The sequence below is a fragment of the Protopterus annectens genome, chromosome 8.part0 (assembly GCF_019279795.1).
Source record: "Protopterus annectens isolate FY-2018-M chromosome 8.part0, PAN1.0, whole genome shotgun sequence".
Lineage (NCBI taxonomy): Eukaryota > Metazoa > Chordata > Ceratodontiformes > Protopteridae > Protopterus > Protopterus annectens.
The window spans coordinates 1,939,131,136-1,939,155,043 of NC_056741.1; the positions used below are offsets into that span (position 1 = coordinate 1,939,131,136).

The 23,908-nt window shown below is 40.1% G+C and overlaps 1 protein-coding gene across 1 annotated transcript in view; it reads left to right on the plus strand.

Annotated features, from left to right (window-relative positions):
* CFDP1 (craniofacial development protein 1) overlaps window positions 1-23,908 on the plus strand; it is a 681,610-nt gene that overhangs the window by 35,744 nt on the left and 621,958 nt on the right. The window contains exons 2-3 of the mRNA XM_044081456.1: window positions 404-527; window positions 7,216-7,444. Coding sequence (XP_043937391.1) covers window positions 404-527; window positions 7,216-7,444 — 353 coding nt within the window. The remainder of the gene's footprint in view (window positions 1-403; window positions 528-7,215; window positions 7,445-23,908) is intronic.

A 23,908-nucleotide genomic window follows, 5' to 3' on the forward strand; every position in this document is an offset into this window, starting at 1 on the left:
GGTAATTATCTCAACTCTTGTAGTTATATATTTTTATTTCCAGTTCAGACCTTTTCCTAGAATCCATATAATTTACACATTTCATTAAAGCTATCCATATCTTGTTTGCTTTAATTTCGTCTCTTATGATGTCAGTTGTCATTGTCCTGCTTGTAGGCAAATGCTGTAAATGTATAGTTGAAAAAGTTACTACCATAACTTGATTCTGGTTTCTGTCTGCAGTTCAAAGGCACCACTGATTTTTTTTCTTTTCTGTATGTATTTGGATGAGCATCATGTACTCGTACTAATGAATAGTAAAGTGGTAGTGCTGATTTAGAATGTTGAGTATTGTTTTTCTTACAAATCATGAACATTATCCAATTAACACTTTGGTACTGATCATCATGGTCTAATCTCACAGATGAGGATGATAGTGAAGATGATGGGAAGGATGATAATGATGAAGAGGATGAAGGACGGGGAGGTGAAGAAGAAAAGACACAAAAGAAGAAAGCCCACAAAAGCTCTAAGGGCATCCCTTCAAGGTAGGTATGACACAATTTATGTGATGGTAAGTGTTCTGTTCTTACTGTTGTCTCTTACATCATCTGCATCCTGATTGGACTTTCACATCATATTTTTTCATTGCTGTTCTAAAAAGCAATAAAAACACCACAAATGTTGCCACTTTGGAAATTAATGTGATTGACAGCCAACATTTCATTTTTTGTAGACCAATGTTGTAAAAGATTTAACTTTAAATTTCTGTCTAAACAGGTTAAAGTATTACTCTTGGTGTCCTTAGAACCTGTGATTTTTCAACTTGTCACCTGCACGTGCTGGTGGAAAAAGAGTTTATACATCATACTGCAGGATTCATGACTTGTAGTTTGCTTGGACTCATATATGCTGAAGAAGTACCCTATTTTGTTTCCTTTTGACATTTGTTGTTTTGAAATTTGGTTACTGTAGGAGCAGTTGTATTTGAATGATTTGGTTTGCAGTATAAGAAATACGTATATAAATAGTTTTGCATAATCACTGATAAAGTGAGCTTTTAAATATTTGGTCTGTTATGGTAAGCTGTGATATGAATGTGTGCATGTGTCTTTCTGCTTTATGATTGTATATTTAAGTGTGCACACATACATAAAATATAGGTGTACAGTCTGCACAGTAATTATTTGCATGCTGTGTACGTATGTAATTGTATACAAGGTATGTCATTTGTTTATGTTTTGTGGGTGTATATACACAAACATATACACACATGTGCATGCCTACACAGACTGAAGTCCACATCACATGGGATCATCCATTGCCAACAGTTCCAAAAGATAGATGCTAGAAAACTGGATAGAGTGGTCCAAGAAAAGAAGACAAAAGTAGCATTGACCATTGAAATCACCACTCCCAGTAACGAGACACAAAATTATAAAATATCAGGATTTGCAAGCAGAAACGAAAGCAGTGAGGAAGAAAGATACCCAGGTAGTTCCAATGGTAGTTGAAGTAGCAAACAAACACCAACTGTACCACAGCTAGGAAGTTTATTATAAAACAGGTAAGCGCTTTCAGGGATGTGCCCCTTCATCAGACAACACACAAAAACAATTCATTCCTTATGTAGTAGAAGCACCTGCTATCATAAGTTCATAGGTTAGTACTAGGCTAACTGCCCTTGTGAGCCATTGTAAGCTTAGCCAATTGTCCCTTGTGAGACTCAAACCCTGCACCTTGTGTTTGTAAGGCAAACACTTTAACCATTAGGCCACCCTCCCAACACCTTACATTGTCTTAAAGATACAATGTTAAACAAATGCTTTAACCTAGTCCACTCTAGTATATCTTGAATATGCATATATCTGGTTGAAAAATTCATAAATATTAAAACACATATTTATGTATATGAGTCATAGTTAATAATGGTTAAGGTGTTTACCTCACAGACCCAGCATGCAGGGTTGTTGTCTTAGACAAGGGACTATATCTTGAACAATGTTTGAATTGTTAAATAATGATGTAACATATCAATCTGTATCATGGGTTGTTGTGAAGGGCATTATAGATAAGATTTCCTTTTTGATTTTTGATCTGTTGATTACAGGGGTGATTAATGAGCAATTATTTGAGTATTTTACTGTGAGCAGCCCTACTGTTCCAGAGGTATACGGGTTATCTAAGATCCATAAAAAGTCTGTATATACCACCAATGCGCCCCATTGTATCTAGCAAAATGTGGGTGACAGAGCCCGTTTCGATTTTTGTTGAAAAAAAATCTACACCCATTGCTGAAAGATTGTGATAATGTGCTTAAAACTCTAAAACATTCTTGGAAACTTTTAGATTGAAATGGGCTGTGATTAATGGTGATAGCAGTTGTTTCTTTGTGACAATGGATGTGGAATCACTTTTTCACTGTCATCCCCAATGAATGGGGTATTAACAATGTATGGGAATTACTTAATATTACAAATCATACCATGAATAAATGTGAGTTGATTTGTGCATTGTTGGACATCATTTTGACCAACAATGTTTTCATTTTTCACAAGAACTGTTATTACAGAAAGTTGGCGTGGCTATGGGCACAGCTTGTGCCAATAGCTACGCCAACCTTTCCCTTCTACAATGGGAACGAACTTGAGTATTATCTAATGCTAAATACAGTAAGTATATTAGCTGGTACACTAGATTTGTGGATGACATCTTTTTGCTATGGAATGGTACTGAGGCTGAGGCTGATTTAAATGAATTCTTTACTTGTTTGAATAATACTACTACGCTCCTTAGGTTTACATCTAAGTATTCTGTACATGAGATTGATTTCTTGGATGTTAAGGTTAGGAAAGATGATTTAATTCATATCAAAACCAGCCTATATAGGAAACCTGTTGGGAAGAACAACTACCTGCATAGCACAAGTATGCATCCTAACCATACCAAGCGGAATATCATTAAGGGTCAAGTCTACAGGACCATGAGATTGTACAATGACAGTGAACTAGCTAGTGCTCTACAACTGTTGAAGATATTTTTTTTAGAGAGGAGATATAATGCACATGATATAGATAAATGTATTAACGAAGGTTGGAGTAATAGAGATGAAAGGTGCAGACCTTATTTCTGTGAAGAAGGGAGCATTGAACCAAATACTCAAATCATTAACAATAATATGACTAGCCATATCCAAGAGGTTAATGATAACACCCTAAGGATGCCGTTAACATTTGCTAGTAATATTAATTCTGTTTGTAAAGTGATTACCAAGAATTGGGGTATTCTTTCCACAATTGGTGATCTACAAGGCATTATCGGGCCTAAACCTAATTTTACATTTAGGAATAACAGAACATTAAAGAGTCACCTTTGCTATAGGAACAATACATCAACCACCAAGAATAGATCTGATAGATTGGGTACCTACATATGTAGAGATTGCACAGCCTGCAGGCATATTCACAGTGGTAGAAGCTTTGTACACCCATTTAAGGGTTTCAGTTTTAACAGCAGTCAATATGCTGATTGTGCAACATCTAATGTAGTGTATCTTACCTATTGCACAGTATGTTTTAGTTTCTGCATAGGTAAGACTAACAGGCGGTTGAAAGAGAGAATATTGGAACACTACAGGGACATCAAGAATTGTAAAGAGAGTAGTGCTATAGCCATGCATAATAAGAACGAGGGACCAGACCATAATTTTAAGTTCCTTGTCCTACAAGTCCTGCCAGAGAGATTGAGAGGGGGCAATTTGTCGAATGACATGGGAGGTTGCAGAACAAAAATGGATTATGTTGTTTAACGCAGGTAAACCACCAGGTCTCAACAATATGGTATCCTTGAAACCGTTCTTAACAGCTCGTCCACTTAAACATTGATTGTTGGGATTTTAGAACTTTTATATATATTAATGTATAATTTTATTTATTGCATTTATGTTCAGTTATTATGACATACTAAGTTGTTCATGTATTTCTTATGCATATACATTTTTATTTACATATGTACATGTATATTTTTTATATATTTGTATGTACATTTTCTAAATATTTATATACATCATTTTTTTCTTTTCTATATATTTTTATACACGCATGCATACATATTTATACTTACGTAGATACTGTTATATTTCAACATGCTTTTTCATACACATACGTATTATATTTTACATGGTGTTAGTGCACTATATATATTTATATCTATGTTGCATGTTATAGTTTACATTTTTTTAATTTTTTGCATAGTAGGACATGGTTTTAGCAATTTTAATACAAGTTCATAGGTTCATGGATTGGTGCTGGGCTGGGTGCCCTTGTGGGCCATTTTGAGCCTAGCCAATTGCCCCATGTGAGGGTCGAACTCTGCATGTTGGGTCTGTGAGGTAAACACCTTAACCATTATGCCATTATTAATCATGACTCGTATACATAATATGTATTCTAATATTTATGAATTTTTGAACCAGATATATGCATATTCAAGATATACTAGAGTGGACCAGGTTAAAGCATTTGTATTTAACATTGTATCTTTAAGACTTAATTGATAGCAGGTGCTTCTACTATATAAGGAATGAATTGTTTTTGTGAGTTGTCTGATGACGGGGCATATCCCTGAAAGCGCTTACCTGTTTTATAATAAACTTCCTAGCTATGGTACAGTTGATGTTTGTTTGCTACTTCAACTATATTTATTTTACACCAGCTGTTTTATTAGTTGGTAGAGGATTTCTGTGTTTCTATTTCCAGTAGTAGTAGGAGCAACTGGTCTTATAAAAAATAATCTACAGTCATGTTTAGATATGTTACCAATAGATGCAAATCCATACGAATTGCAGAAGTCATTACTGGGCACACTGTGGGTGCTTCGAAGAGCACTTCTGGCTGACATCAAAGATTGAAACAATACCAATTTCATGAACTTTAATCGTACTTTGACTTAGGAATGGGGTCCATTCCCATCACAGTATTAGAAACCCAAACGATTTGGAGAAATTAAAAGGGTGAAAATATCTATGTAGTCATGTATGCGAGGTTTAGTTTTTGGTGGAATTGCTTTCTGTGCAAAGTCTACCTTTCTTTCATTTGTTCACATGGGTTTTCTGTAGGCTGTCCAGTTTTTTTCCACATCTCATAGACATGCAGTAGGTTGTTTGTTGACTCTGTTCATACGTATGTGTTACAGATGTAAGGCCTTTCACTTCTTCTGTCTTGCCTAGAAAAGTCAATGGAGTGTGTTGGTTGTTGATGGGGTTGTTATATGATCAGATGCAACTTGACAACATTTGATGGATTTGCATGTAGGCGATTATGATCATCTCATCCTATTGTAATGAGGGTGCTGCGTGTTTGGGACATAGATGCCTAGAAATTCATTTGGAGGCACAGTCAGTTATGATTGGGGATGTGATCATAATTCTTTGTAGTGCATGGAGTTTTGTCTGCTCCATGTGTTACCAGTTATAGAAATAAATGTAGCACAAAGTGTGTTACAGGCTTTCAAAGCCTTTGAAAGATGGTAAGAGACTTTGCTGCTGTCAAGGAGACAGCAGGCAGAAACAGTGTCCCTCTGAAAATCAAGGAACCTTAAAAGTTGTTGGACACTTTGTTCTGCCACACATTTTGTTTATAAGTGTAGCAGAATGAAGTTTTAACTGCTTTTAAAATCTGTTTTACCTTCTTCCACTGTCCTTTGTCTGCCAACAATGTCCCTAAAATGAGACCCACTTGTAACATCATTTGAGGATTCTTAAATTTTTGTTAAGCAAGCTGTAGGTTCCCCTGTATGACCCAGGAAACCCTTAACATGTTTAAAATTATTGGAAACACACACATCCAACCCAATACCATATTCAGGAGTGACTTTAGTTACTCCAGTAATAACTGGAAATCATCTATGACACCAAATTTACAGGCACAGAGATCCTTGGATTTTGTAAACACAAGCTTTCTGGATCAGATTGTCAGTGCATCAACCATGAGTGCAGACTTACTGGATCTGGTCCTCACTAATATGAGAGAGTGCTGCACATCCACTAGTATAATGTCTCCTTGGGTAAGGTCGAACCACAGAATGATTTCCTTTGAAGTAAAAATAAAACCTGGAACTCTAGCTACCCTTTCAAGGTAGGCTATATACTTCAACAGGTATATACGCAAAGAGGGATTATATTCTGTTATAGGCCTGACCAGGGGAGAAAGAAGGGAAAATTATGTTCTGATCTGGAGGATGTACATTTAGTGATTAATTGCAGCAGGTAGATTTTCCTAACAATAGTTGACACATGGTGATTAAAGGAGACCTTGTTATTTTGGAACTTGCCTGAATCTTTGACAGTAGCATCAACTTTGAGGGAGGCTGTTATCTGTGTAATAGGTGAAGGGGTGCTCTTGCTTCCCAAAGAGTACTGCGCTACCTTCTTTTGTGATAAGCTTCAGGTTGTGAGTCTTCACAGCAGGAATTAGTGTGGCTAAGACCATCCTGGAGGATTTTATTTAGGGAGTTAATAACTACACTGAGTTTGCAGTTGTCTGTGAACTTAGTCATCCAGAGCCCCTTGACATCAGCCTGGATATGAAAGAGAAGTGTAACCCAAATAAGAGTGGAGTCAGCATGGTACCCTTTGGTGTTCCATTTGTGACCAACCTTTTGGGTGAAACCCTGCCACTGACCTTCACCATTATTTTTCTAAAAAGGTTTTCGATCCACTGGGTTACATGGGGGTTGGCATTTATTCTGGCAAGCTTACTTACCATGCCAGAGTTTGGGACAGTGATGAAGACCTTTTCTAGATCAAAGTAGGATGGTTTGTACCGAGTTAAATATCCTGTGCTTCAGTCACTTTTCTCAAAAGTAAAGTCCACTGTGTTCAGTAAACAGGACCTGCCCTTCACAAAGTCAAAATGGTTGAGGACAAGGGATTATTAAGTCTGTTATTCCCAGGGTCAGTAGTGGGGCCACCCTTATACATGTGCACCACTGTGGCTTTTCTACATGGTTCAAGCCATATGTAGTGGAAAAGCTGAGGTTAAGTAGGTTTACAAGAGAATGTCAGGCTGTGTTTAATACTGATGAACAAGTAGCCTGGTAAATTGTCACAAGCCATACATGTTGCATTTAAATGTAAATTCTTAACATTGTTTTAAAAAAATGTTTGGTTCCAGGTTTTTTTGTTGGCTTGCCTTATTGTCTCCTTATCAGGATCCTAACGTATTTATTTTTTTACAGGAAAACAGGGCAACTTCTTTTGGAAGAGAGAGAAGCAAGCAAAAAGCAAGAGGTACAGAGTACTGCTGGTTTAGATGAGGCTTCTGTGCCAATAGAAAGCCGAAATAATGAAGAGGATGAGAAAAAGAAGGCTGATGCCCTTTGGGCAAGTTTTCTCACTGATGTAGGATGCAAAACCAGCCCTCCGGCTCCAGCAGCAACAGCAGCACTGAACGAAAAGAGCAGCCAGGTAAATGTATATCTGTTAGTATAAAGCCATTTTAAGAATTTACTTTGCTAATACAAGTGTCTGTCAAGCTAAGTTGCATTTAATGAGTAGCATAGCTAGAGTGGGTCAAACAGGGCAACTGCCCCAGGTGCAAAGTACTAGGGGGGCATGATCAGCTGATGCGGATTGGTCTTCAGTGCAGTGCAATACTGGCATTCAAATGCTGGTATTATAGTTGTGGTCAGAACTGAACTGCTTAGTATTCTGTCTGTGGCATAAACTGTAGCAGCTGCTTGCTTGCTACAATTTATAAGGAAAAAGAAGGGCATTTTTTTTAAGAACTGAAGGGCTTTTTTTGTCTTGGTTGGGTGGTCACCAGAATAGCTAGCTACACCTCTGCATTTAATCCTACCACCTCTGTGTGAACTTTGCAACCTTTTTTAAATGTTGGTTTACATATCTCCCTTTTAGGAATAGGCTACTGAATGATGCATCCATGTTTTCTTGTTAGTGTGTGTTCTGCTGCTTTCTTTATATTCTTGCTGGGGATGTGACCTGCACAATGTAGTATGCAAATGTAGTGGCTGTAGTGTACTGGTAGGCAGATGTCCTCCAGCTGCAGTATGCATTGTGTGTGAAACACTGAAGTTCCCCTCTCCCCTAGAATACAGCATGTCCGGCTATAATGAGCTGGTTAGGGGTGCCTGCCTTCCCTCCTTGCACATATAGCAAACTGTGCAGGCACTGTGACTGCATGTTCTTCATAAAGGATGAGGAACCTGTTAAAACCTTGTATATCTGCAGCATGCTAAGGACTCTTTGACATCTGTCTGGATGGGAAGTCTGTGATATTGGTCTGTAGTTGGCTGAAGAGGATGAGTAGCATCTTTATTTCTGCAGTGACATTTTCTGATGTTAGGGATGACGACATTTTAGAAAGCTGACAGTTGCAGCAATAAACTAAACGGGTCGCTGTCATCTAGGATGGATTTCTTAAAATGTAAGATTCAGTTAGGAGTCAGTTATTGAGCAGAGAACTGAGTATTCTGAAGAAACCTGACCTTGACTAAAGCTGTGTGCCCCCGGCTATTGCTGTAACAGCCTGTCCTGCAGATGAGAGGTAGCATGTGTGCATCCATACTTTGTGAATGGGTGACAGGAACAGTACAGCAACATATCCTATCTTTTATCAGAATAGGAAGGTAGAGAGGGTACTCCCAGCTTTTGGCTGCTGCTGCTGCAGTCTTCTGCCATTGCATGAACTGTGGACCCACTGCAGATCATACCAGTTACGCTACATGAAATATAGTGGGTAGTAAGGCTATATGCTGTCATCTCTTCAGTGAGTAAAGCAGCTGGGTCATCATATAGCTAAGGTTTGGGGAATACTTTCTGATTGGGGGAAGTAGACAGTAGGCAACGCAGCAACATTGCTGGAGCTGGTTATGGTCTGTTTTGGCTAGAGAGCAGGATAGCTAATTTGGCCTTTTGGATTGCCTGGAGATTGGCTGTGAAATGTGTGATCTCGAATTATGCACAGTTCTCTAGAATTATTGACCTCTGTGGAGTGGAAAACCTTGAGACAAGTGCATGCTTGTTGCTGTGACTTGAATATTAAATTTCAGTCATTCATAATCCAAGTGCATTGCATTTATTTTGCAGAAGTCTTTTGAAGGTCTTGTACAAGAGATTTTAACCTGCTGAATGGGATAATGGCTGGATGTGAGTAGAGACATTCTTTCACCGCATATACTAGAGGGGTAGCTTGATGGAAACGGGGTGCAGAAGAAAGCTTTTGCTTTTTAAATGAGTAAATATGTAATTGGGGATAGACAGGAAAACTATATTTTTTTAATATTTGTAATGCAGTGATCTTTGGTAGTAAGAGATGGTATCTGAACTCATGTTCTAGGAATAAAACGGACCTTTAAGCATGGGTCAGCCTGATAGAGTTGCCTGTTTAGTGGATACATGGCTTAATTTTGAGAGCATTAGTGACTCTGCACGGTGTTAAGTGTTCATGGGTGGGTGCAGTAAAACTCTGGGAAGATTGAGGTAGTCAGGAAATTTAATAGGTGGGTAGAACTCAGTAATAGCTTGGACTGGAGAGTTCAGGGCAAACCAGACCGACAAGAGTGCCACTTAAATACAGAAAATCTTTTATGTGGCAAGTACTGATAACCTGGGGTTTATGTTGTTTTTTTTTTTTTTTTTTCTTTTTGCTCATCTGTCACTTGGTTTCAGTTCTCAAATAGATGTCTGCTTTACATCTTCCTTAAGCATAACGTAGCTCTTCTCTAGTTTCCTTGTGTCTGGCAAGGTAGGTGGACTGCAGGCTTTGTTTAACTTTCAGAATATGATGAGCACTGTCAGAAAGAATGGAAATGGTTGTAAGACTTCAAGAAATGCAATCTTTGTCATGATGCAATAAGTAGGCCAGCTCTATGTACATCAAAATTATGTTTTTTGTGTTAATTTATGGGCTAAAAATGTTTCATACCTTGTTTGCTTTTGTAGGTGTGGTACTATACATTGAGCACACTAGAATGTCTCATTCTTTCAAACTATGCAGTTAAATTTGCTCAAACCTGAAGTTTCTCTGAGGGGTATTTCACATTTTTAAAACAGACATTTACTGTGGTTTCTGACTGTGCAGACTTGTTGGAAAGTGGTGGCTTTTCTGCAGATCTCAGAATTCCTAAGTCTGGCAGTTGTGCAGAGAATTAAGGCTATGAGTCATTTTATGAACTATTTCCTGTGATACAGGGTTTGATTCCCTCAACCTTCATTTGCCATCTGTGTGACTCTGAGCAAGTCACTTAACCAAACATTTATTTGGGGCAATTGGGAATTTGTGCTAGACTCATTAATGGCTTCCTGTTCTGCATGCTTACTAACTACCCAAGTAAAATTAAAGCCTTAAATAATATGGGGACAAGCCCTCCCTTATAAAAATTTCCCTTTTAGTATTTGATATAAAAAGTCATACAAGCTTCATATAAGTTTGCTGATATGGATGGTATGAAATTGTTATCAGTGAAACATCTGAATACTCTGTGCGCGCATATATGCAAGGTAGTGATTATTTTGAATGAGTCACATTTTGCTGAGTCACACCTGATTGAACAAAGTTGACTCAAACTCATTTGACGTGAATCATGTTTGAATGAATATTTTAAAATAAAGAAATTATTTGTTTTTTTTTCCCTCTTCTCTTAACTGTTGTATGGCTGTGGAGATTAAAGGCGTTGTGGGGACAAAGCTTTTCCAGCTGCAAAAAAAGTTTATTTGTGCATTTATTGTGTTTTTTCCCTTTTCTTTTTCTGCCACTATGCGACTGCAAAGTTAATATAGGTGAGGTAGAGGTGAGGTGGAGTTTCTTACTTGAGTAGCTGACCGGCTGTTCAACATTCTACACTTCTGGAGGTAATGCAGCTACCAGTTATACTTGCGCTGGTGTGCACAATAAAATGCTCAATAAAGTGAGGGGCAGTCAAGACTGGCTGTGATCATAAGACCGCTTCTAGTTGATAAAATTAAAAGCCTCATCTGTTTCTACAGTTTATTTGCCTTACCTTTTTTAGGTCTGTCACAGTCAGACTGTGGTACCAAAGTTGGATGCCGATTTTACATAGTAGCCTGCTATCTGAAGAATGCTTCTGTTTGTTGTTTGATACTGGTTGCAGGCCAGTTTTTGGCAGCTTTTTTTTTTCTTCTGTTAGGGTCACGCAACCTAATTCATTCGGCTTCTGTCACGCAAAGCTTAGTTTTAAGGAGCATTAACTGTAGGTACTGGTTCCCCTTAAAAAAAAGTTCAGCTTGGCTTGCACTTTGGGAAAACATTATTGCCAGTCTTCAGAATAAATTGCTATGCTGTCAAAGTATATTACTAACTACCTTGTGTGATGTTTCAGAATTGTATCCATGAGCCTTTGAAAAGTGTTAGGAGCTCTGTGGAGTCCAGTGGGTAAGACAGCGCAATGAATAAGACATTCAAGTGTGGCTTTTTCAGCTTTAAGGGTGAGAAAAATTTACCAGTATCCCTTTCCTAGTCTTTCTATGAATTCATCCATTCTGGGCATTGGATAAGTGTCAAATGTGAATTTGTCATGGAAGTCATTTCAAAATCTTATGGAGCCATTCAGCTTAAGAACAAGCACATTCAGACTGTTCCATTTACTTTAGGACTTCTCCACAACTCCTTTTTTAAGCATTTTTTTCACTTTTTCCACCTACTGCTTTTCTTTGGGACTATGCATCCTGTACAGTTTTAGGTTTATCTTCTTCTCTGGCACAGCTTCATTACAATTCCATATTAAGTCTGCTGTGTTAGGTAGCTCGAAAAAGAACATTTTTCTCAGTGAAATAATTTTATTTCCTGTCAGCCTTGGACAGTATTTCATGCATTTGAACAACAGTGGTAGAATTTCCAGCTAACATACTAGTTGTGTCTATTTAATTTCCCATGCTACCTGCAGAAGCTGCGGCTTTACTGCGGGGTTTAAATGCACGTATGCAATACATTTGCTCTGTTTTTCTCTTTCCAGTTTGTCTTATTTTGTAGTTCACTTTATTTTGTACCATCCAAATAGGTCCTTCCTGTCTTGCTAGGAACTTACTTTAAGTAGCTGGAACTCGTACTAACACATTATCCTTTGTTTTAAGCAGTAAAAATCTGAACATATTTACTATAAACTCTCTGTTGATTTTCTTGTGTCCTTTACATGTGTTTCTTGACTACTGGCATAACAGTTTTTTTAACCTGGAATATCAAATGTAACCAAACACAGAACCAAGAAAGGAAACAAAGTCCAAGGCAACAGGACCCGAATCTCAAAAGATGTAGTCGCAAAACCAGTAGGTTAAAACAGCTCCTTTATTAACACGAGTCAAAACTGAACAATAAATCCACCAAGTGCTTTCGCTCGGTTATTACCGAGCTTCTCCAGAGTTAAAAAACTTTGAAAAGCCATTGGTCTTTTAAGTAGTAATTGCAAGGTCACATGGCTACCCTCATCCCATTAAAATACCACCTTCAATCAGATTTAAAAAATGTAGTGCATAAAATGTTTCATCAAAAGTTGTGAACTCTCAATCTACAAATCAAAATCGGAATATGAACCATCCTAGTAGTAACTTGTGAAATACATGATATATTAAATTCATATAAAAGATACAAAGGTAAATTTATGAATTGGTATACACATAACATAAATAAATGAATAAATAGATAAATATCTAAATGTATATATGTAAAAATAAATGTATCAAATGTATAAAATATAAATAAGTATAAAATGTGTGTAAATATATAAACAATCCACCTTTTGCAAAATATAAATGTAAATATAAATAAGCCTGCCTAATATGGACACAAAACATTAAATAACAAAATCATTGCACTACATCTTTTCAGTTTTTTAACCTGTCTTACCATCTTGCCAAGAGTACCGTCATACTTCTGAATAGGACTTTTTTCTTTTGCCCAAGTCTCATTTGCTGTATCCAGTAAACCTCGAGGATGCCTACCACATAGTAACTCAAATAGGGCAAATCCTGTTGAAGCTTGCAACACTTCTATTAAAAAAGGAGGTGTAGAAGTAGCCCATCCCAGTTTTTATCAACTTATACTCTGTCCTTTATTAAAGATTGTAGAGCTTAATCAAATGTTTGTGCTGTACTAACCTATCTGAGGATGATAACCTAAAATGTTTAACTGTTTTACTCTGAAGCAGTGTCATAAGTGTGATTCTGTGATCTGGGAGTAGTTATTTGGGAATCCCTATCTTAGAGTAAAGTAACATTTGTTCTGTGGTTATTAGCATTGCTTTTAATCAGGGAGTACTGCTTCAGCATAGTCTGTGATCACTAAAATGTATTTGCAGCCTGTTTTAAAATTATTTTTACCAATAAGATCCTTGACTATTAAAATGGGACTTTAGTAATAGGTCTAGGTGTCAGCAGACATCTGTAAACTGGATGTGGTGATGTGTTTTGACTTGCTGGATAAGTTGCACTGAAGTTGTCGTCTTTAATATACATCAGGACGATACTATCCAGACAAAATTATAGTTTAGTTTTGTCCATATTTTCTGTTTCCTCCTAAAATGTGGTAGTGTGCCAGTTTCATTGGTCAGTAAAGATTTTGGAACTACCAACTGCTGCAGTATATCTTCGTTGTCTTTGTTTATCCTATATAACAAGTAATTTTTCAGTTCAAAATGTTGGCATGAGATAGTCCAGTCTGTGTATGTTATATTCTGGCTACATTTTTTGTGGCCATGCTTAGTATATCATCTATACACTATAATTTCTTAAAGTAGTCATTGCTTGTCTGCAAATCGGGGACATTATTTTCAGTAGACTGGCATTATGTAAAATGTATAGTTCCTTTATTTATAATTACAGGTGCAGTATAGGAGTTTCTTTTTCAATTCCTTCCAGGTACAGGTATTTGTTCTCCTGTTCCTTCCTCCTCAAATAGCAACTTGTGCAAGTGACTTTTTTCTTCTGGTTTTGGCAGTTGCTTTAACTCAGTAACTTATGTCTCTTTATCTGCTGCTGATAAGATACCTGTTTTAACTAGCCTTCTGTTTTGACATTTGAGATGGAAACCTAGGTCTTTGTTCAGGTTCCTTCCCTTCTCTTAATGGCTTTATTGCTGCAGTGCTGTCTACCTCTGTTTCCACACACACATCCTATGATCCTTTAATGGCTGGCATCTTCAGACAAGGGTCAGTGCTATGCACTACATGCTAGTTCTTTTTTAGTTTCTGCACTGATTTCTTCGCTACCAGGGTTTTCTAGCAAGACCCTGTAACCTGTTTCTGGTAACACACACAGGTTGGCCTATCCCGTTCAGCCAAAGCCAGACTCTTGTTCCTTTTGAGGTTTCTACACCTACCCCTCTCTTTTATAAGGAGTGTGTATTTTGAGCAGTGTCCAGCTGCTGCTTCTGTCTTCCCCATATTTTACTAATGAAATATGCAGGCCACAAAGTGTCCATCTCTGTGCCCTCCCAATTTCCAGAGTGCCTTGAACTGAGAGGGGTCTTGGCCAATTATGACTTCAATGGGGCAGCCACGGTGGTGCAGCGGTTAGCGTTGCCGCCTCGCAGCAAGAGGCTCTCTGGTTTGATTCTTAGCTGGGGTGCCTTCTGTGCGGAGTCTGCATGTCCTCCCTGTAGTCGCGTGAGTTTCCAGGTGCTCCGGTTTCCTCCCACATCCCAAAGACATGCTGTAGTTGGATTGGACACTCCAAATTGGCCCTATTTGCGAGTGTGTGTGTGAGTGTGCCTTCTGTGGAAGGTTGGGTGCTGGGCTGGTACCTCGGCACCGTAAAACTCCACTGCCGTTCATAGGTTCATAAGTTCATACTAGGCTATCTGCCCTAGGGCATTTACAAGCCTAGCCAGAGTGTGTTTGGCTTTCACCACCCCTTGGAATGAGTTTACTGTGCCCTCTTTAAGGTTGTGTTTACTGTGCCTCTGTGTAGTAGTGACACAGAAGTGATCCCCGGGGTAAACCTACGATCTCCCATCGACTTGTCAAGATTTTTCTTGAAGAGAGTCAGTGAGGGGCTCTGCCTAACATGGACTGGGATTCTATTCCAGAATGAAGGGAGCCTCTGGGTTATGAATCTGTCCCTCCAGCATGTCCTATTTATTTCTGTGCTGAGGTTCAAGTCACTCGATCGCGTAGCTCTAAGGGATTTGGATTTTCTGAGGTGGAGCATGTCCATTAATTCAGGGTTGGACATGGCTTTGTACGTCCGGCATAGATCGCCTCTGAGTAGGCGGTATGCATCTGAGTAGAGTTGGAGTTTCTTTAGCCGAGCAGCATATGGCATCTGTTTGAGTCCCTTGATCCTCTTAGGTACTTTTGGGGTCTTTCTAGTTGCTGCAGGTGTCGAGTAAGGTACATCCCAAATGGGGCATTGTACTCAATTATGGGCCTGATGAGGGATGAGTAAAGGGGCACAATGACCTCCCTTGATCTAGATGTGAATCCTTTCATGATAAGGTGGGCTATATAGAGGGTCTTCCTAATCACTTTGGCAATGTGGTTGTCAAAGGAGAGTTTACTATCAACTTGGGTCCCCAGGTCCCTAATTACTTCTGTACTTAATGGATTACCTCCTATGTGGTAATTTGTGGGCACTTTGTTTTTGTCAAAGGGTATAACTATACACTTTTTGGCATTTAGTTTAAGGCCATGGCTCTGGCACCAGTCATCCATCTCTATGAGACCCTTTTGGAGGATGCTTGTGTCAGCTGGAGAGTCCATTATGGCGCCCAGTTTGCAGTCATCTGCGAACTTGGTCAGCCACAGTCCTCCCATGTTAGCCTGTACCTCAGAAAAATATATTCCGAATAAGAGAGGTCCCAAGACTGAGCCCTGTGGGACGCCACTTGTAACTGGTTTAGAGTCTGACATGGCTCCAGCAATTCTGACCATGGGGGTTCTGTCCTTGAGCCAGTTTGCAACCCATCTTATGACATAGGGATTTATATTTAGGCTGGAGAGTTTGTCTACGATGCCCGAGTGGGGTATTGTGTCAAAGGCTTTTGCGAGGTCTAGGTAGGCTGTGTGGACCACCTTACCCTCATCAATGGCCTTGGTGACTGTTTCAAAGAAATCTGCCAGGTTCAGGAGGCAGGATCTGCCCTTGACAAAGCTGAATTGGGTAGGATCCAGTGTCTGTAGGTCCCCAATGTCTTTGTTTACGAGCTCCATAATGATACTCCCCATAGCTTTGCAGACCAGGCTAGTCAGGCTTATGGGGCGGTCGTTTCCAGGGTCCGTAGAGGCGCCTCCTTTGTGGAGTGGGACTACTGTTGCTGTACGCCATTCTTTGGGTACATATCCTGTAGTAAGGCTAAGATTGAATAGCAGCTTTATGTGAGGGTATAGCTCTTCTTGGAGTTCATGTAGCACGCAGCCCGAAACACCATCTGGTCCCATTGATGCTGTGTTTTTTGCTTTGGAGAGGGCGGCTCTCACCTGGGCATCTGCGATGTCAGGGAGGCAACACTCTGCTGGGATAGATATTTGTCCTTTTGGTGGGGGGGGGGGGTTTGTACTGAACCTGTCTGCCAGGATGTTAGCAATGTCTGAGGGTTCAATGTATTTTTTGTTGTGGACTAACTCTCTGAGTATATCTGGGAGTTGCCACCCATGTTTCTAACGTAACTAAAGAAAGCCTTATGATTATCTTTTGTTGCTTGTGCAATTTTTCTCTCGAAAGTGGCCTTGGATGTTTTTATGAGCGATCGTAGTTTTTTGCTAGTACTGATCAGAGATGCCTTCCCTTTTAGGGATTTTGCTCTATCATGTAGTAGCTTCCTCCTTCTGTTGTATAGCTTATTTATGGCTGGGGTCCACCAGACAGGACGCTTGCCTTTGGGGGAATGGGTCTTGGTTTTATTTGGGATTGCATGATCCATGCATTCCTGAAGGTGTCCATAGAATGCGTTTATAAAGGATTCAGCAGATAGGGCCGTGATTTCCACTGGCCTGGGGGCCTTGAAGGATTCCACTTTGGTTTTAAGAAGTGTGAAGTTAGCTTTTGAGAAGTTCTTCACTGTGGTCTTTTGTGCTGGGGGTGGGGGCGGGATGTGGATTTCTAGTGAGATTAATTTATGGTCCGATCTTACCAATGAGGGATATACTTCTGGTATGGAACATTGTGTTCCCATGTTGGTGATGATCAAATCTAGTATGTTTTCTCCTCTTGTGGGAGTGGTGACCAATTGTTCCATAGCATTTGAGTTTATGAATTCTAGGAACCTCTGGGCTAGGGTGTTGGGGCTTAAGTAATGCTCCCAGTCTATGTTTGGATAGTTGAAGTCCCCCAATATGATGGTGTTTGGAGAGACCTTCATATTCTTCAGTGTCTTCAGGAAGGCCGAGTGGGGTTCCTGAGTTTGAGAGGGTGGTCTGTAGCATGCTACAAACTGAAAGGCAGTTTTGCCCACTGTTAGTTGCACATGGATGGTCTCCGATGCTTCGTGCAATGCCACTAACCTGGAGGTGTGGGTGTCCTTGATGAATATGGATACTCCCCCTCCTTTTGTGGTTCGGTCTGAGTTTTGTGGCCGAAAAGCATGATATGAGGTATAACCTGGTAGTGCTGGGTTACTCTCGGGAGCCTTGAACCAGGTTTCTGTCACTGCATCGATGTTCTCCATACTGAGGAGAGCTTTGAGAGCGTGCATCTTGAGGGTTAGACTTCTGGCGTTGAGCAGCATTACCCTTAGTTTCTTTCTACTTGTGTTGTCTAAGGAGGTGGGTTTGTCTTTTGAGTCTTGCCTAAAAAAGCCACTATGGGGGTGGCAAGAGCCTTTGCCAATATCCGAAAGCCCAGGGGTGACAGGTGCAAGACGTCCCTTGCGAAGCAACCTGGCTTGTCGAGCATGTCATCCCAGGCAGACGGATACTGGATCCCCTTTGAATGACACCAATACTTAAGCCAATTGTTGAAATTGATCATTTTGTCTTTATACTGAGGCATCATTCTTGGTGAGGGTAAGATTGCTGCTCAAGGTCAGGGTCATACCGGCCTGGGCTACGTGATCAGAGAGCTCCTCTATGTCTCTCTTCATGTAGTCCACAGAGGTACGTCTCAGGTCATTCACATCAGCATGGATAGTGACTGAGTCCTATTTGTACTTGCTTTGGAGTGACCTGAGTGCTTGTGTTATGTGGCGGATTCTAGCGCCCGACAGGCGTGACACTGTGACCTTTTCTTTGCTCAGCCTGGTGAGCAGGACGTCAGTGTGTCTAACTATAGTCAGAGTCACCTATTACAAGTGTATCAGGTATGTTGTTGAGCCTTAAGGGCTGTGGCTGTTTGGCACACTGACTTTGTGAGCTATGTGTTGCCTGTGTTTTGTTTTGGGGTAGCGGTTGCTTGGGAGGTCTCTGCTGTTTTGGCAGATTTTTATTTAGAGCCTCCGAGTATGTTTTTGTGTGTTTATGTGTTTGGTCTGCAGTTGTGGTAGGACTATGTGAGACTGGATTTGTGGTGTGTGTGGTTATATTCCCCTCCTGACTGGTTATGCTAGTTCTGAGTCGAGAGAGCTCAGCCTCCAGTTTGGCTATATGGTTGCATCTCTCACATATATTTGTACTTGTTGGGAGGAGGAGAGGGTTGTCTGTGTACATGAGGCAGTTGTAACATTGCCTCAAGATTCCCAGATTCACCAGCTGGACTGGAGAGGAAACCAGTAACTGACCTTTGGACATGCTAGAATAGTATAGGGAACTCCTTTGCAAATGAATCAGAAGAGACTAATAGGGAATAAAGTACTCAAGGGGAGTATATGAGGATGTAGTGCTTATTTAGATTATTAGTGCTTAACTTATAGAAATTGCTTATATGAGCAAGTGCAGGGTTTTAGATTTAGAATAGAGTGTTTAATTTGAGAGTTAGAGCAGTTCCAAGGGAAAAAGTGAAGAGTACACTTTCTGGAGCCGGGAATAGTTTAAACCCCATTAACCAGCGCTGCTGGATGCGCAAAATCACACTAAGCGATTTTTGTACCAGGGAGAACAAAAGGATAGAAATTAGCCCAATATGGCCAATGAGCTACAAGTTGCTGGGCTGGGACCACTCGTACAGGGACAGATAGGCTGCTCAGAGTTCCCTCTCTCTCAGTGAACAAGGAAGCCACCTAACTATCCAAGTATGATATGGGAAACACAGGAACCTTAACCACAGTCCTGGATTCAGCAAAGCCTGAAAACCGGACTAGACTAGTACAGAAAGGTGAGACCTTTCTGATTATTTTTTTTGTATTTTTTTATAACAGAAATGCAGCAACTTAAGTAACTCTAAATACACAGAGGAGGCTAGCGCACTTGAGTGTGTAGCCTACAACTATGTTACAGATATACAAGCAAAAACGACAAACAGTAACTTTTAAAGTGCAACAATGAATTTTAAGTGCAGTAAGCAATGCAGATATCAGTAGGGTTCCACAGAAGCACTGAATAACCGTGTTTTCGGCGTAATTAGCGTTTCAGGGATACAACAAGAAAGAATCAATACTTAAACACTTCCAAAGTCTCTCGGCCGCTTGTAGGACTCTGCAGGGCACCACGAGGAGCTTTGTTGAGCTGTATACAAGCGCAAAAACGGCGCTAAGCGATTTTTATACCAGGGAGAACAAAAGGATAGAAATTAGCCCAATATGGCCAATGAGCTACAAGTCGCTGGGCTGGGATCACTCGTACAGGGACAGATAGGTTTCTCAGAGTTCCCTGTCTCACAGTGAACAAGGAAGCCACCTAACTATTCAAGTATGATATGGGCAACACAGGAACCTTAACCACAGTCCTGGATTCAGCAAAGCCTGAAAACCGGACTAGACTAGTAAAGAAAGGCGGGAAAGCAGGGAGATTATTTTTTTGTATTTTTTTCTTTTTTCACAGATAACAGAAATGCAGCAACTTAAATAACTCTAAATACACAGAGGAGGCTAGCGCACTTGAGTGTGTAGCCTACAACTATGATACAGATATACAAGCAAAAACGATAAGTAACTTTTTAAAGTGCGACAATGAATTTTAAGTACAGTAAGCAATGCAGATATCAGTAGGGTTCTACAGAAGCACTGAATAACCACATTTTCGGCGGGATTAGCGTTTCATGCATACAAGAAAGAATCAATACTTAAACACTTCTGCTGTGGCGACCCCTAACTGGGAAAAAGCCGAAAGAAGATTTAAAATTGACTACCAAAGCTACAGGATGTAGTACTTCACCCAACTAAGTCTGAATTTTAACTTGTGTTCTAGGATACTCCTTCATGCTGCCATGAACCCACAGTTCCACTTTTGTTCTGCATTTTGGTTTGTCTGCAGACTTGCATTTTCTGAAGTCTGCATTTTATAGTAGCACAGAGTTAATAATGCTGTTTCTCCTCTATTTGTTTGTCACATTCCATTGGTATATTTTCATTATCAGCATGTTGGTTAGAAATGCTATTTTGATAGGCTTAGAATCTTCGTTTTACCATCATGTTGGTTAGAAGTCACATTCTTCTTGGGTATGTCATTCCTGTTATTACTTAAACAGTATCTAGCATTTGCCTCATCTTCTCACATCTAAAGCATAGCATTTGAGATGGTGATAGCTGTGTGTTCATAGATGTCTGCACATTCTTAGTTCTAGACTTAGATTGCTCAGTTTTAAACCGTGTTTAATTAGCTTTTAACCTTTCAGTTAATATAACCAATTTATCAGTAATCTTATGATCACTCTGAAAAGCTCATTTACATAAATTACATAGTAGTGACCTTTTGAATTTATCAGCTGATAAAATGATATCCGTTATTGTTCACTTCTGTTTTAAACATATGTTTAAAATATGCTTTAATTCAGACCTTGGTTATCTTACTGTTTTATTTGAATGAAATGCCTAGTTATAATGTTTCTGTGCTAGTTTTTCAGCAGGCACACCAGCTCTACCTGGTTCTCGTTTGCAGTTTTCGATAGTCCATGTAGTCTGCACTTTCTGTCTGCATGTATACCTTGAGTGCTTCCCCCGTAAATTCTGAAGACAGGATTTTTGTCAAGTCAGCCTGAGCCTAATTCTCTCTGGTGGCCTGCCTTTAAAAGGTTGCCTTCTATTTTTTTATCCTTAATCTATTTCTGTAGAGTTAGGGTAGTCTTTATGGTGATCACTACAGTGTCTATCATAGCCATCTGTTCTTGGGGACTGATTTGAATGTTTGTCAATAATCTCGCTTAAGAGCCACTACATGTTGAGCGAAATTTTTGTTGGTCTGCACTACAGTGTGTATGTTTGTTTTTTTTTCCCATTATGGCAAAATATACCTGCTCACTCAAAAGCAAAAAAGAAAAAAGCTGAGTCTGTCTCTTTTTTGGTGGGGTAAACAGTTCTTGGGTGAGAAACACACAGAGCAGCAAGAGTTCTCTTTCTTTAGGTGGAATAGTTAATGCATCTTGGCCTTACAGGCTGTAGTTCAGGGAATAGGGAAAATATATATAGACCAAAATTATGCCAGCATTCTGCACTGGTATAGCAGCTACAACACATTGGAGATACTTCAGTGTTTATTTACAGTGAAATGTGAAATCAAAGTTCATTTTCAGTTTACAGAAAATAACCCCACTTTTGGTTTCAGGAGTGTGTTTTCCAGTCCAGTTTTATTTCTGAATGCAACACAACACTTCTTACTGTTCAGACATGGTATTCCAGTTGACATCAAGATAATTTGCTGTCTCTGATGCATCCACAAATAGGTGTGTGGTATTCCATCAAATTTTCTGGTACTTGCAGAGTGTTCCTATGCTGAATATCTACCAAGAGTCACAACTCTCATCTCAGAATGGGTCTGTATGAGAGGCATATATCTCTGATCACTTGTACTGCAAGTCCTCCTTTTAACAGCTTTTTCAGGTGATTCATATTCAAGTGGACTATTACACAGGATTTCAGTACTGTAATATACTGACTGTGTCATCATCATCTTTCAGCTGTTCTCATTAGGGGTTGCCATAGTGGATCATCTGTTTCAATTTCTTCCTGTCCTCTGCATCTTGCTCTGTCACACCAAACACCTGCATGTCCTCTCTCACCACATCCATAAACCTTATCTTAGGCCTTCTTCTCTTCCTGTTACCTGGTAGCTTCATCTTTAGCATCTTTTTCACAATATACTCAGCATCCCTCCGCAGCACATGTCCAAACCAACGTAATCTTGCCTCTCTGGCTTTGTCTCCAAACCTTCCAACATGGGCTGACCCTCTAATATACTTATTCCTAATCCTGTCCACCCTCGTCACACCCAGTACAAATCTTAACATATTTAACTCTGCCACATCCAACTCTAACTCCTGCCTTTTTGTCAGTGCCACTGTCTCCAACCCATATAACACAGTGGGTCTCACTACCCTCTTGTAGACCTTCCCTTTCACTCTTACTGGTACTCGTCTGTCACAAATCACTCCTGACACTCTCTTCTCCACCCACTCCGTCCTGCCTGTACTTTCTTCTTCACCTCTCTTCCACACTCGCCATTACTCTGAACTATTGATCCCAAGTATTTAAACTCCTCCACCTTCGCCACCTCTACTCCTTGCATCCTCACCATTCCTCTATCCTCCCTCTCATTCACACACACATATTCTGTCTTAGTCCTGCTGACCTTTATTCCTCTTCTCTAGAGCATATCTCCATCTCTCCAGGGTCTCCTCCACCTGTTCCCTACTCTCACTACGAATCACAATGTCATCTGCAAACATCATAGTCCACGGGGACTCCTGTCTGATCTCGTCTGCCAACCTGTCTGTCACCATTGCAAATAAGAAAGGGCTCAGAGCTGATCCTTGATGTAATCCCACCTCCACCTTAAATGCATCCATCACTCCCAGTGCAGACCTCACCGCTGTCGCACTACCCTTGTGCACATCCTGTACCACTCTTATGTACTTCTCTGACACTCCCAACTTCCTGTACCACTCTTACGTACTTCTCTGACACTCCCGACTTCCACATACAGTACCGCAACTCCTCTCTAGGCACCCTGTCATATGCTTTCTCTAAGTGTACAAAAACACAATGCAACTCCTTCTGACCTTTTCTGTACTTCTCCATCAACACTGCCAGAGCAAACATCGCATCTGTAGTGCTCTTTCCTGGCATGAAACCATACTGCTGATCACTAATCGTCACGTCCTTTCTTAACCTAGCTTCCACTACTCTTTCCCATAACTTCATGCGGTGACTGATCAGTTTAATCCCTCTGTAGTTACTACAGCTCTGCACGTCACCCTTATTCTTAAAAATCGGTAACAAAATACATTTTCTCCATTCCTCAGGCATCCTCTCACTTTCCAAAATTTCATTAAACAATCTGGTTAAAAACTCCACTGACATTTCACCTAAACACCTCCATGCTTCCACAGGTATGTCATCTGGACCAACAGCCTTTTCATTCTTCATCCTCTTCATAGCTATCCTTACTTCCTCCTTGCTAATCCATTGCACTTCATGATTCACTATCCCCACATCATCCAACCTTTTCTCCCTCTCATTCTCTTCATTCATCAACCCCTCAAAATACTCTTTTTCCATCTGCTCAACACACTCTCCTCGCTTGTAAGAATGTTTCCCTCATTATCCTTTATCACCTTTACCTGCTGCACATCTTTCCTAGCTCGGTCCCTCTGTCTAGCCAATCGGTACAGGTCCTTTTCTCTCTCCTTAGTGTCCAACCTTTCATACAACTCTTCATATGCCTTATCCTTAGCCTTCACCACCTCTCTCTTTGCCATGCATCTCATCTCCTTATACCCCTGCCTACTTTCTTCATCTCTCTGACAATCCCACTTCTTTTTTGCCAACCTCTTTCTCTGTATATTCTCCTGTACTTCCTCATTCCACCACCATGTCTCCTTGTCGTCCTTCCTCTGTCCAGATGTCTTACCAAGCACCTTTCTAGCCGTCTCCCTTAC